Below are 14,988 nucleotides of genomic sequence, written 5' to 3'. Positions count from 1 at the left end.
TCCTAAACTTTTCTTTTGTTCTAGTTTAGACAAATAGGCAATTTAGATGATGATTGAGAAAACCTAGGTTATGGAACTACTGCAGTAATGTTACATATGAACTCCAATTCCCAGCATCCACAATAAGATGATCAATTGTGGGGTATCGTGAGAAGTTTAGGGGCATTGTGAGGGTTGTGTGTTCATAATCCTGACCAATGTGGAAAAAAAAATATGTTTCTGCTCATTGGTTAAATAAAACCTAAACAATAAAATTCACATACTCTTGAGTCTAGGCAGTTGGATTATACAGGCATCTTCTCTGGCTTTTTTCCACATAGCCCAAAGCCTTTTTCAGCTGTAGATTTTCATGATGCTTCTGTGCAGATAAGCCTAACATCAAAAAAGAATATTTTAAGTTCATTAAACTGAAGGAAAAACTGTAACATCAGTATTTCATAATTTTATCCACTGCAGACTAAAAGGAGTAAATACACCCTTTCGAGACATCTTAAGACTATCAAGTAGGCTTCAGGCTGGGAAAAGGGCCCTTCCCTTGTCTCTCCTGCTACTAAGATGGGTACCTTGCATATCTTGGTTCATGACACAGAATTTGCCTACTTCTAAGTGTGGCCAATATCTGTCCCTTTTCTCTCTTTCTCCTGAGCAACAACTGTCGCTGCAAATTACTTAGCTCTCTGAATCTCATGAAACAGGCTTTTGTTCTCTGCTACTATAGGCAGTTGGTTCTGTAGAACTTTAGGTCTAATATGAAAGATGTTTTAATGAGGTATAATTCTTGTCTTTAATCATTTTAAGAATTAAATCAGTTCTTCGGTTTTTAGTGTCAGTAAATCCTTGCTCTTGGTTGACATTTTTAATGCTCCTCTGCTCATTGCTTGGACCCTCCTCATACTGCATAATTTCCAGGCCCTTGTGGGATTTTTTTTTTTTTGTATTCGTGTTCTTGTTTCTTGATTTCTTTCTCCTGTACATTCAGTTGTTCTAATGCAGGCTGGGTGGCCCAGGGTCTATGCTTTCCATTACCCTGTTTGGGCACACTAAGTGTAAAATTGATACCCAATGTAATTTGCTTTGGAGAACTTTTGATAGCTAAAACAAGTGTCTTTAACATTTGCAGAGATATAAAGCAGCCATAAGATCGCTAGCTCTTTCCCCCTCCCTGCAACCTCCTAAGTAATTTTTTTCCTCTGTTTTTTATTTCATCTTTTAACTTTTATTCTCTTTTATGGAACAATTTCCCTCAAATTTAATTTTGTTAACTTTTGTTATTACCACTTTTATAGATTATTGTTATTTATGGCATTTTTGGAGTTTTTTTTCCCCCTGTGATTAGAACATGAATTTATCCATCCTGCCAAGATAATTGAAATAATCCATGCTGCTGGTGTGGTTCCCCTTCAGTGTTCAGTTCCTTGGACATGTCTCGCTCTGTGTCGGTCACAGCTGCCGGGCAGTGCCGCTTGGCCCCTCTGATTCAGGTCATTCTAGACTGCAGCCACCTCTATGACTACACAGTAAAATTGCTGTTCAAGTTACACTCCTGTAAGTACAAATCTATCTATCCCTTTTTGGCCTGAATTCCATCACCACTTTCATTCTTTTTAGCTACAGTAATTAGGATGACCAAGACACTCTCCATCTGATCACTTATAAGGTTTATTACTATACAGTAAAAGTGTCCTGGGAATAATATATTAATTCATCATATTTTGCTTTTTTCCAAATCTTGGAATTGTTTCACAAACATAATTTAGAAATACAGTCTCACCTGATATAGGCCAGTATTATTGTTACCATATTGGATTTGTTTGTTTACTTTTAAAAAAAAATTAGGGAGGGCAGAGGAAAGGTTATAAAGTAAGATGTAATTAAATATGATGTGAATCATTCATTCAATCATTATATGAGTGTCTTGGAACATGGGGCATAATAGGAGACAGTGATAGTTTTTACCATATCACAGAGTAAACTACGAGTCCCTCAATCTGAGCTTAAGAGAAAGAGTTTTAAAGGCAAAGGATGTAAAGGTCCATTGTATCATCGTGCAACCTGAAAAGATAAGCATTATATATATTTTAGTAATTTATCCATCTTGTCAAGATAATTGAAGTAATCCATGCTGTTAGTGTTTAGTTCCTTTCAGTGTTCAGTTCCTTGGACGTGTCTTGCTCTGTGTCGGTCACAGCTGATGGGCAGTGCCACCTGGCCCCTCTGATTCTCTTGTTTGCATGTCCACACAGATATGGCTAGCTGAGGTATCCAAATATTCTGCGGTTCACTCTTTTTCTTGATATCTTTTCTCTAGGTCTCCCAGCTGATACACTCCAAGGCCACAGAGACCGTTTCCTGGAGCAGTTCAAAAAGTGAGTGTGTGTTTGGGTAGCGGGGGAGTTGTTTGTTGAGATGAGGGAATAGGAAATATATCTGTAGGAAAGTGGTCACTGTGCATTTATATTCAATAGGCTGTTTATCTTCAGCCCACTGAATATAAATAGTCAGATGTTCTATCTGACATAGTTCTCAACTTTGCAGGAGGCAAGGTGTTAGAATGAGTGAATTTGGGGGAAATATTATGTGAAACGTAGAATTAAACATAGAACCAGAATTAAAACACAGCATTATTCCATTTCAAGATGATTCTTGCTCTTGCTTCAGCAATCCGAAGAATTGGATAAATTGGATAAAGAATAAAGAATTATTTAGCATTCCATTACAAATACTCCTCGATTTATGACCACAATTGAGCCGAAAAATTATGATACAGTTATTAAATGAGTGTTGCCCCATTTTACAACCTTTGTTGCCAGAGCTGTTAAGTGAATCACCACAGTTGCTAAGATAATAACACAGTTCTTAAGTGCATCTGATTTCCCCGTTGACTTTGCTTGCCAGAAGGTTGCAAAAAGCGGTCACATGACCACAGGACACTGCAACCATTGTAAATATGTCAGTTGGTCACCTGAACTATGGGAATGCAGCAATGGTTGTAAGTGTGAAAAACAGTCATGTCACCTTTTTTTAGTGCTGTTGCAACTTTTAATGGTCACTACATGAACTGTTGTAAGTCGAAGACTACCTGTGTTTTATTTTTAACAGTGTTACACACACTCTGGCCTCTGCCACTAGATTTGAAGTTTCTAAAAATATTTCTACTTTCTGATAATATAAATCTTTGAGTATTAACAAATTGACGTTTTGAACCATTTGGGATCAGTACATGATCTGATTTATTCTCATGATTTTATCTATATTTGGTTATTGAGTTGAAAGTGGTATTGAGTTCAGGGTTTTTTTGAATCACAAAGTTTCCAAGAATCTCGTGCTGCAGTTATGTACTCTTGTTGGTAACACTCTCATTGGAGAGAATTTTCCCCCTACTCCTAGCTTCTGAGTCCAACTCAAACGTTATGCAGCAGCTGCAATAAAGCTACTCTTCCCCATAGAGGTTCGGCATCCTGTTCCTAAAACTGTTCTGATCTCTTTTCATATATGCATTATTTAATACTTACATCCCCTCCCTCCCCCAACTGGCAGAGTAGTGTGCAGCCTTGGTCATAGCCAAGTACTTGGATGAAAAATTGCTGCATGCTGTCCTGCCACCTTTGTAAATCACAAGGACGTTGATTTTCCCTCCACAGCAATTTCAGATTTATTGATTTATTTTGGCAGATATAAAAATGTTTATAAATAGACTTGTGAGATATTTTGCATACAAATGTCCCAAGTAAATAATATGTACAAAAGAAATGAAGGTCATAGAAAAGAAGTCTTATTTCTTTTGGGTGATATGGTAAGGAGATTTTTATTTTTCATAACCAGTGGTAATTCAGGGAGAGGACAGCAGTTAAAAATATTGTTTACTTTCTTCTATTTGTCAGCTAGAAGGAAAAAACGAAAAGTACTCATTGGATTATGTTCTCTGTGATCATTCAGTTTACAAGTACCACAAACATTGGTACAGTCTAGTTTGATGTTAGGATAATATTGACTATGCATCTAATTTCAATTTGTCTTGTGAGGGAAACGGTTGTGTACATTCTGATGGTGTGGATGTACTCTTTCATAGCACTATCTGATTAAGGAACCTCATTTGAATCTGTCTTCAGAAGGAACCAGATAGGCTGCATACTAGTTTCCAGATGAACAAGTCCCCTGATCAGCACTTTCTCCAGATGAGCTGTTCAGAGCATCCATTGTTTGGGATGATGCTTCTGTCACTCGTTTGATAGGCTGGGCTTTAATTGAGAGGACGCTCCTCCTCCTCCATGGGACTCCTCCCTAGCGTCCCCAGTTTTTGCTCAGCCTTCATGGATATAGGCAGCTTAATTTCCTTTCGCTTGGCCAGAATAGCAAAGGCTTCAAAAGGAGTCAACAAAAAGGTTTGCTTTTAAACTCTAAACAACTCCTTTAAGGCTTTTAGTTTCAATGAGTCAAGCAGCTCCCTACGATATATAACTCAAGCCAAGGGAGCTCACCATAGCTTCATATAATGATCTCTTGCCCCCCGGGTGATTGGAGGTGATAACACCTCAGCTGCATGGCTAACAACTCACATTACGATCTTTTCAAGATGAGCCGCTACGATCGCCGCCGCCGCTACGATCGCCGCCGCCCGCTCCCGACGGGAGAGGCTCCATTTTAAAAGGGTCCGAGGCTGTTTTCTCTCTCCTGGGAACACCGTCTGGGGTGGGGGCATCAGCGCCCATCTGCCCCACTGTGCCTTTTTATTCAAGGGGAAACTCTGCAGTATCAACTCCCCACAAGGCGTGGAAGTGCTGCAGAGCTGATTTACAGGATATGATAGCAAATTTTTAATTTGGTTTTCTCATTCTGCTAAATTTCTCATCACCATGATAGTAGATAAAACAATAATGGCAATTATCATCCTCCTCTGCAATTCCAACAGAAGCAGAAGAGGCTCTCAAGTCAAAGGATTGAGTTGTCCCCATGGGTCGAGTTGTCCCCATGTAGGGCATGTCGATCTGATGTGAGGGCCATAAGAGCGGAGTCGGCCTCATCCCCCACTTTTTTTTACTAGATCGTCTCTCAGGTTGCTTCGCCATCTGAGGGAGATTATCTCAAATTCCAATATCAGGGCACACAAGGACGCCGCAAAACTCTATTAAATTATCTGCTCAAGCCAGGGCATCTCAGGTTACTCCTCGCCTACTGCTATGGCTCAGACATTGGCAAGCAGATATCACACAACTAATGGAAGCTTGCTTCTTCCCCAATATAGGGAGATAATTTGGTTGATGGTGCCCCGACCTATCTCTGATAGAGACTAGAAGCAGAAAATAAGTTCCTCTCTTTTCATAGACCCCAAAATAGTCCTTTCCAGCTTTTTGGAGGGTTCCTTCGTTCCCTCTAGTGGGACTTTTTCTCTCCAGACTCCAGGGACCATCTGGACACATGAATCACCAACAGTCAGATAGTTTCCGATCTGGAGATAGATACTGAAGGGGAGGGCAGAGCAAAAGAATCTCTTGAGGAACATGAAATAGAGGTCTCCGAGGCACAACATAGGCCTCACGACTGTGCCCCTATTGGTGGAAGGCTCAAGGCTTTCACGGACAGATGGGATGCCTCTACCTCAGTTTCCTAGGTTAGAGGTATCAGAAAATTAGGCCTGGCTATAGAATTTCCATCCTCTCCCTGGAACCTTTGCATTACTTGCTTTTTCTCTGGGGATCCTGTTAAAGGGAGCATGATGGAGACAGCTATTGTTCATTTATTGGAGATCCAGGCAACCAACCTGTGGCACCAGATCAGCAGGGGCAATTTTAGTTTTAAAATGACTTAATTGATCCATAGTTCATAGGAGGCTTAAGATGAGTATACTGAACTCCATACTTCTGAGCTTCAGAAGGGGTGATTTTCTACCCTCCGTTGACTTAATGGAGGCCCATCCCCACATTCCAATTAGATCCTCACATAGCAAAACTCTTAGTTTTTGTTATAATACTCAATGTTTTGAATACATTGCACTGTCCTTTGGGTTGTCATCTGCCCAAGGTTCTTACGAAGGTTCTGATGGCTCTGTCTGTTCATCTCAGGGGAACACCTGTTAGATGGCAGTGTTATTTATATGACATTTCATTATTATCTTGTTCATATAAACAGGCAAAGGGGAGGCCTTAGCATCGGTCATCACTAGGAGAGACTTGCAGTCCATCTCTCATCACCCACGCATATGCCATTTTCTTGCACGGGGCTACAATCTTACAGCCTCCTGTAATGCATTGATATCACACGTGGGACCTCAACAAGGTCCTTACCGCGCTCAAGAAAACTCCCTTTGAGCCCATGTAGACCATGCGTCTCCATTCCTAACGTACAAGGTGGTTCTCTTGGTTGCCATTACATCAGCCAGTTACATCTTGGATCTAGTAGTCTTGTCAGTTAGACAGGAGCTCTGTATTTTTCACACAGACAAAGTGGTCCTTAGTCCAGGTCCATCTTTCACTCATAGATAATTTTGGGTTTCCACAGACCATAGGAACTGATACTCCCGTACATTTGTCTGAAACCAGCATAAAATCTGGCACGACAATGCCACAATCTAGATGTAAGGCGAGCTTTCTGCATATATTTCAACTGCACAATGTGTGTTAGGAAACAAAGGTTCTCTTCGTTTCTTCTCAACCACCCGCCATTGGGTGCAAGACCCCTTCCTCAATGACCAGTAAGTGGCTGAGAGCACAATTCCCAAGTCCTATGAGACACAATCTCTTCCTGTACCCAGGGGCATCACTGCTCATTCGACCTGGAACGCTGCGATGTTGACAACATGGGCCACAAGCGCCAATAGCGAAAATTTACAAGGCGTCAACATGCGCCTCACCATCGCCTTTTATTTAGAAACTATTAGAATGATGTCTTCGCCTCTACGGAGGCTGCCTTTGACAGGAAAGTGTTACAAAGGGTCCATAGGGACCAAGAAAAGGGGAATCCGAACCAGACGGAAGCCCTCCCGTAGGACACGCCAAGCTTTGGTATGTCCCAAACAATGGATGCTCTGAACAGCTCATCTGGAGAAGGGGCGTTGGTACTTACCTGACACACCCTTTCTCTGTGAGCTGTGAAGAGCATCCATCCCCACCTTTATTCGTCTGGTGGGATGCTATTCCGGCCAAGTATTAGAAAGGGTGAAGGAGAAGAAATATTTCATCACTTCGACTTCGCCAAAACTGGGGACGCTAGGGAGGAGTCCCGTGGAAGAGGAGGAGCGTCCTCTCAATTAAAGCCCAGCCTATCAAATGAGCGACAGAAGCATCATCCCAAACAATGGATGCTCTTCACAGCTCACAGAGAAAGGGCGTGTCAGGTAAGTACCAACGCCCCATTTCTCATTTTGACTATGTTTCTGTTTTCTCCTTATTCAGCTCCTTATAGCCATTAAATCAACAGTTAGGACTTTTTATCTTCTATTAACAACTGTGTGCCTTGAAGTTATAACTTTATTTCAGTCATTGACCAGCATAAGGAGAGTGGGATACAAACTGTAATTTTAAAAAAGTTATTTTAAAAAAGATTAAAATGTACACACATGCATGCACACACAAACACACACACATGAGATATAAGGAGGGTGGAGTACACAGGATTAAAAAGCATAAAAGATATATCAAAGTTTAATTTAAGAGAAAAAAGCCATAAAATATCAAATTGATTTATATTTTAAATATAAAAGTCTAAAAAAGAGTCTAAAGAAGGGTCTAAAAAATCTAAGGGAAGAGGTAGGAATGTTAGATGGATGTTGAAGAACATAAAAGTTAACATACAGCAAACTAAATCTATCACAATACAAAGCACTTTTACATAAATGATAATTAAGGACAGTTTATGGCACAGGCTTCATCTGACGGATTTTAAACATTGCTGTGTAAAACTTGGTAACATTATATGTTGTAGCAGGATTAGTACTGTATCTTCAAGCTGCAGGGAGCTTGCCTTGGATCCTCCCTCCCCTCACAGTGAGGGGAGATAGTACCAAATCAATTTTGTCTCCTGGTAATAGCCCTAAAGTACTCTCAGTTTTCTTGGCAAGATGTTTTTGAAGTGGTTGTTATTTCTTTCTTCCTAGAACTGAGTGAAAGTCACTGACCCAAGGTCACACTGATGGCTTTGTGCCTAAGTCAGGAGCTCATACCCTGATTTCTAGCCTAGTGCTTTTACCACTACATCAGACTGTCTTTTTTCTTTATTTTTATAGGATCTAATAAAATAAGAAATTGTATGCTTATTCTGTGATTTCACTTTCTTGACATCCACTTTATGATTCTAGGTTATCTGGATATTTCTTGGAGACTTGAGCTTTTCATTTCCAATATGTGTCCTTTTTTTGTTTCAATATTATTTTTAGCTGTTTCTTTCCTTATTTTTTCTGTTAATGATAGGACTATTTTCAGTTATGCTTCTAGTACGGTATGTTTAGAACCTCTCATACATCTTGAACTCTTTCATATTTAGTTTCTCTAATTCTACTTGTGACTGCTGTTTTTACTAAAGTCCACATTTTCCTATACTTTTTAGTTCTACTAAAAATCAAGAACTCCAGCATTACATGGTAACTTTCCTACAATATTTCTGTTACTTCCGTATTAGCATAAAGACAAATATAGCTGATTCTTCATTTTCCAAAATAGAAAATGATTAACAAGGCAACTCTGGAATTTCCTGGAGGGACAAATTTGGCAGAGTGTTTCCAAACTGGTCAAAATAATTAAAATCTTCTAGCACTACTACGTGATATCTTTTTGAAAGGTTTTCAAATATTTTATTGAAAGACTTCCTCCATATCTTTTTTTTTTAATAAAGTTTTATTTGGGTTTTCACACACAAAATGCAAATAAAACATCTTTTTTGAAAATAGCATGGTCCCGGGTTGAACTTCTTTATACAGACACAAAACTCAATTTCATGCTCCTTTTTGTGTTCTATTCCATATCTTATATTATTCTACATTTTCTACATAGTTTTTCCCCTCTTTTAATTTTCTCAATTTTATTTTGATTATCTCATCTCAATTCAAATCATTATATTTATACTTTTGTCTGTTCTGTTTCAATTTCATATTATCTTTTCTCATTAAACAGATTTTCTCCTGTAGTTACTAATTGGAGTATGACACCTTTATATCTTTTAATTACATCCATTCAACTCTTATTTAAACTTCAATATATACCTTAAGATTATGACCTTCAATATAATACATAATACATAACTTCCAGTCAAATTCTGCTTGGTACATTCTTATAATACAAACTATATTCCTTAAAAAAAAAGAAAAGGATTATAAATATATGTAATTATAAACCCTCATTCCATTCCAATTCAGTTCTATCATTAATAATCATTAAAATCTTAACATCTTTAACACTTCTTTTCAATTAAATATCATACTTCCTTAAAGACACCTATAATGTCCATAATTAATTTTTCCCTTATTTCTCTTCACATTTGTTTTGTAAATCATTAAATATTCATTTTGTTACATTTATTTATTGACAAGCATTCCAATGAATTACGATAGCTATTTTATCAAACATTTTAATCATACATTGTTTCATATTTTCTAAAATTATTTCTGTTTCTAATATAACAAGACTATCTTATGTACCTTTGCAGAATCCCTTTTTCCATTAAATTTTCACCCATTATCTCTAAATAGGCCCTGTTTCTCTATATTTTGTTTCTGTCCTTTATAACTTCTTTTCCTTTCTTTCTTCCCTCTCATCTTCTCCCTCCTCTTTTTACCCCCTTGTCTCTCTACATCTACTTCTCTCTTCTGCATTTCCCTCTTTTGTTGCTTTCTGATTTTATACTTATTTTTCACTCTATTTTTTTTGGGGGGGGGGGAGTTGTTTTTCCCAATCTTAAACTTTCCATTCTCTTTCCCCCCTTTCCTTTTTTCCCCCCACCTAAGATTACTTGTTCATTAAAGATGTCTTCTTCTTTGTCGCAATCTTCTTGTTCTGCAGGCATTTCATGTTGTTTCTCATAATTCCAAATCTCCATTTCTAAAAACTGAAATACGAAGCCAAAAGAGCCTCTCCCTTCTTGTGCATCTTCTTTGTACTTTTTAAGTTCCATTTTCAGTTCTTCTAAAAGTGGAGCCATTTTAAACAGTTTTAAACAACCACCAGATTGATTTTAGTCATTCAAAACAATAACCAAAAATCCAGAAATCATCAAGTAATCCAAATAGTCCCAAGTTATATCTTCTTATTTCTTTTTCCACTTTCTCTTCCTGGGGTTTTTGTTGCGATATTTCAGTTAGAATGTATCTTTTGGAATTTTTGTTGAGATTTTGCTATAAGTTCTTTTTAATTCCAGGCAGTCTCCTCCCTTCCAGATCCTGCCCTTTTATTCTTTTTCTCTCCTTTTCTGTTTTCAAAAACTTTTGGTTATCCAGAAATCTTTATTATCCCTTTGACTTTTTATTTTCAGCATTAAATGCCTATTAATGTCAAAGTGGATTTTTTTCCCAATTTCTTGCTTAAGTCTCTTAGCTGTCAGTATAGGAAAAGGAGAAAAAAAAAACTGAATCTTTTCCCTTTTCTCTCTCCTTCAGAGCTTAAAAATCTTCTTAGGGAACAATGTTATTGTTTCTTTTTTAAATAGTTTCAATTCCTTATTGGTACCTTATTTGTTGCTTTTGCTGTTTGACCCAGTCAACCAAAACTTTCTCTTCTTATCTTCCTCCTGCACATTCTTTTCCAGTCAAGTTCTTTGTGGTGGCCATTTCTGACCACCGCTACAACCACCTTCGGGAAAGGGAGTAATGACCAGCTGGGGAGGAGAGATGCAGCTCTCCTCAACCCTGCAGGCAGTCTCCCCCTTCTTCACCACCTCTACGGGATGGCTTAGCCCCGAAACCAGACGGCTCAGGGCACTCCAGTGGCGAGCACGGATCGAAGCCTCGCAGAGATGAGGTCTCGGTCTGTCACCGAAGAAGCTCAAACCAGAAGTCCCCAAAGGCTTCCTCCATATCTTATCCTTAACGGGGCATACTGTTTCAATAGCAATTGCTTGATTCATTTCCTACTTATTTTAATCTAGATACTTTGTCCAGTGCTGACATATTTGGATGTTTAAGCAGGACAGGTGAAGGGTTTATTTTTTATTATTTCTGTTCCTTTTGAAACAAATAGTGCCCTTTAATTGTATTTGAATTGTGGGCTCTTCCCTCTAGGATTAGTCAATGACAACTCTGCTTTAATTTCAAAACTATATTATTATATCAGTATGCTTTTGTTCCTTTATGGTTGAGTAAGACAACACTGAGGAATGTACTGGTTACCAAGAAATAGTGGTTCTTGCTCATATTTAGAAGCTTTCATTCCTACACTGAGCTTGGTAGGGCTTTCCCAACTGAGCAAGGCCTTGGGTTCAAGTTATGTTCAAAGAAGAACTCAAGAGAAATGCTATTGATGGATTTGTAAAAATCCATGTGGATTTGTAAAAAACTATAATCAGGATATATGGACAATGATCACCTACTGTTGTCAATTGCAATAGCTGATATTCAAGCTATAGTTCCTTTTAATTTACTTGAATCTCATTAGGTGATTTTAGTTATATTAAGAAAGAGGGACAGCAATATCTATTTATACTATATGCTATAGTATTTATGTTTATACCACATGAAAGTAAGAACAGTTAATCAATAGAACAGCTTACCTCCCAGAGTTGTGGGTGCTCCATCACTGGATGTCTTCAAGAAAAACCTGGACAGCTACTTGTCTAGCGTGTAATACATTATCCTGTCTAGGGCTTGGGGATGGACTAGAACAGGGGTCACCAACCTTTTGAACCTCAGGGACCACCAAACTCATACTTTTAAATCCCAAGTACCACTAATATGAATTTTTTAAAAATGATAATATATTTAATATATATTTTTTAATTTTTTATATTAGATATACATTTATATCTAATATATCGGGCGCTCCTTGAGAGAGATGAGAGAAGTAGCCAGAGTCACTCTCGTCTCTCGAGAGCCCAGCCAGTTTCTCACACCGCTTCAGCTACAGAGACAACAGTTTGCAGCGGGCCGATTTAACATATGCAGAGCTAGGATTGACTCCGGCTGCTTCTCTCTGCTGTACTACAGACATGGCACGACACGAGGGGCTGTCTTGGCGCCACCAGCTGCCGTAAATATACCATGGCGAAGGGAGATGCAAATGTGAATACTGCTTCTTCCAGCCACAACCGCTTCAGCCTGCACCCCACCCCCACAGTAGTACCATTACCGCATTCCAAGCACCATGGGCCAGTCCCATATTTCAGAGCTGTAGTCATCCCGATGGAGGAACTGCTCTGGGATGGCCAAACAGCCAGTCCTGTGACTACTACAGCTCTGGAATATGGGACCAACTTTCCCACCAACCTTTAGCAAGTCACCCCAGGGTGGATTTCCCTCCCCCGCCATTGGTCTTACCTTCCAGTTGCAGCTCACATGACTCTCTACTCAGTCTCAAGGTTTGCGCTTGGCTGAAGGGTGTAGGTCAGTGGGTGGGTGGGTCATGTGGGCAGAGCAGCCTTATTTTCCCACATGGCCCGGATTTATTGCTTTTGGGGACTATTTCTCTGCGGACCACCAAAATTTTGTCACAGACCACCAGTGGGCTGCAGCCCACCAGTTGGCGACCGCTGGACTAGAAGATCCCCAAAATCCCTTCCAGTCCTATTATTCTATGATTCTATATATTGATATATACATGCACATATTCAATTTATATGAGCGCAGACATTTCAAACAGGTGTTTTTGGAGGAGCTAACAATTTTTAAAAAGCAAAACAAAACAAAATGTGCAAAATAAATAGACAGGTGGAAACTGAAATAAGAATAACAGCCATAGATGCAAATATAACACCAAAAACTAAAAAACCCCACCAACCTAATGCACAGAGTCCAACACACATTGTTTTATATATTATGGATTTAATTCATTTTTCCATTGGCTGCATTCTAAACAATCTTGAATCTAGTAGCAAAAATCCCCAGAAATTTGGATTCAGTTTAAATAAATACAAAATTCTATCAGTGGGACAACATTGGGCCCCAGTGCGGTTATTTGCCGACTACAATGAGTTGTCTTGCGATTCTAAATATTACAGTGAGTGGTAGGATGGATCAATACGCCTCTATTGCAATTGCTTTGTATTATCATTTCTACATTGCTGCTATTGAATGTCTCTTCTCTGACCTTGAATGACCAGCCTGATTCTGGATTGCCATTTCATTTTGCTTCTCTCTGAGTCTGACAGACTGCCCAGATGATTGTTTAACATTTGCTAGACTTTAATATATCTTTCCTTAAATTTTGCAGGCTGAAGGATCTCTTCTATCGCTCCAGCAACCTGCAATATTTCAAAAGGCTGATTCAGATCCCACAGCTGCCTGAGGTGAGGATCCATGACTTTCTGTGAACGTCATCCATAGAATTGCTATTCTCACTTTTGTTCATACTATTTATGCTGAGGCTGCTTCAGCTAAAGCAGGGGTCCCCAACCACCGGTCCCCGGACCGGTCCCGGTCCGTGGAACAATTTCTACCGGGCCGCCGGTTTGCTGGGCGCCATCTTGTTTTGATGAAAAAGTGCTTCCGGTGAGCTTTTCCGGGTAGAAAGCGGCGTTTGGGTGCTGAAAGAATCCTCGCGCCTTAGTTTCATCGAGGGGGGGGGCGGCTTCAAACAAAACTAAGGTGCGAGGATTCTTTCAGCACGCATGACAAGGCGAGCCGAGCAACCGTCCCGAAGCCATCCCGAAGCCCATCGACACAGGTACAAAGGAGGAGTTGAAAGTGGCGGGGAGAAGTGGGGGACGGCTGGCTGGCCGGTCGCTCGGCTCGCCTTGCCATGTGTGCTGATGCCGGTACCGGGCCGCGGATGATTTTGTGATGCCGGTACCGGGCCGCGGCACAAAAAAGGTTGGGGACCACTGAGCTAAAGGAAACTGTATGTCATAATCAGTGGTGGGATTCAAAAGTTCCCACCACCGATTCTGTGGGCGTGACTTGGTGGGCGTGGCTACAGGGGTGGGATTGCATGATTCGCACATGCACGCACCAAACCTGCGGTTTGCGCACTCATTAAAACAGTAAAAACTAAGCTACTGCGCCTCTGTTTAGCAGAGCAATCCGCTATGCTGTGACAAACAGCTGAGAGTTGAAAAGGACCTAGGAGCAAGGGCTGGCAGGTGGGCCCAACTTCAGAGACTTGAAGAGACTCGGAGGTTCTCTGCTAACTGATCTTCATTGCTAGCGCTACGCCAGAACTGGCCGAACCAGTAGAATACCCCCATCACTGGTCATACTGAACTATGACATTTGGATCTATAAATAACAGAATAAAAAGGACCTTGGAGGTTTTCTAGTCCAATCCCTTGCTTAAGCAGGAGACCCTATATCATTCTAGACAAATGGCTGTCTATTTTCTTCTTATAAACTTCCAGTAACCGAGTTCCCATAATTGCCAAAAGCAAGCCATTCCACTGGTTAATTGTTCTCACTGTCAGGAAATTTCTCCTTAATTCAAGGAGTTCTTAGTTTTCCTTTTGGTCCCTCCTATGGATAAAGTTGCAGTAGAATTTAAATGCAACTGAAATTCTTTTCTAGATATAATTTGTAACCCACAGATAATAAAAGATGAAGAGTAAAATCTTACCTGAAAAGAAATGAACAGTGTCAATTGAGAGTAAAAAATGAAACACTAGCTTGTATTTAATAAACAGTATCAACTGAGAGTAAAAAATGAAACACTAGCTTGTATTTAGTGTAAAAGATTATAGAAAATTAGTAATTTTGTAATAATACTGAAGAGGTTCTTTCCTGTTGCAGTCTTTATAGTTTGAAGAAAGTTGGAGTGATAATTGCAGATAAATAGAATCTGTAGTATCTTATTGCAGTTTGATGCACAGTTTTACAATCCTCGTAAATCAGTTTATAATCTCATAAATATGCAGTCTTGCTTTGTG

The 14,988-nt window shown here is 39.5% G+C and overlaps 1 protein-coding gene across 6 annotated transcripts in view; it reads left to right on the top strand.

Annotated features, from left to right (window-relative positions):
- Positions 1-14,988, top strand: part of HIP1 (huntingtin interacting protein 1) — a 71,064-nt gene that overhangs the window by 41,577 nt on the left and 14,499 nt on the right. For all 6 annotated transcript variants that reach the window (XM_026708505.2, XM_087928424.1, XM_026708508.2 and 3 more), the window contains 3 exons: positions 1,405-1,545; positions 2,309-2,366; positions 13,344-13,419. In XM_026708505.2, the coding sequence (XP_026564290.1) occupies positions 1,405-1,545; positions 2,309-2,366; positions 13,344-13,419 (275 nt within the window). The remainder of the gene's footprint in view (positions 1-1,404; positions 1,546-2,308; positions 2,367-13,343; positions 13,420-14,988) is intronic.

Source organism: Pseudonaja textilis, chromosome 1 (assembly GCF_049901715.1).
Source record: "Pseudonaja textilis isolate UNSWEBS1 chromosome 1, rPseTex1.2, whole genome shotgun sequence".
In the NCBI taxonomy this organism is placed as follows: Eukaryota; Metazoa; Chordata; class Lepidosauria; order Squamata; family Elapidae; genus Pseudonaja; species Pseudonaja textilis.
Note: the sequence above shows the minus strand (reverse complement) of the source record. Positions and strands in the feature narration are given on the sequence as shown.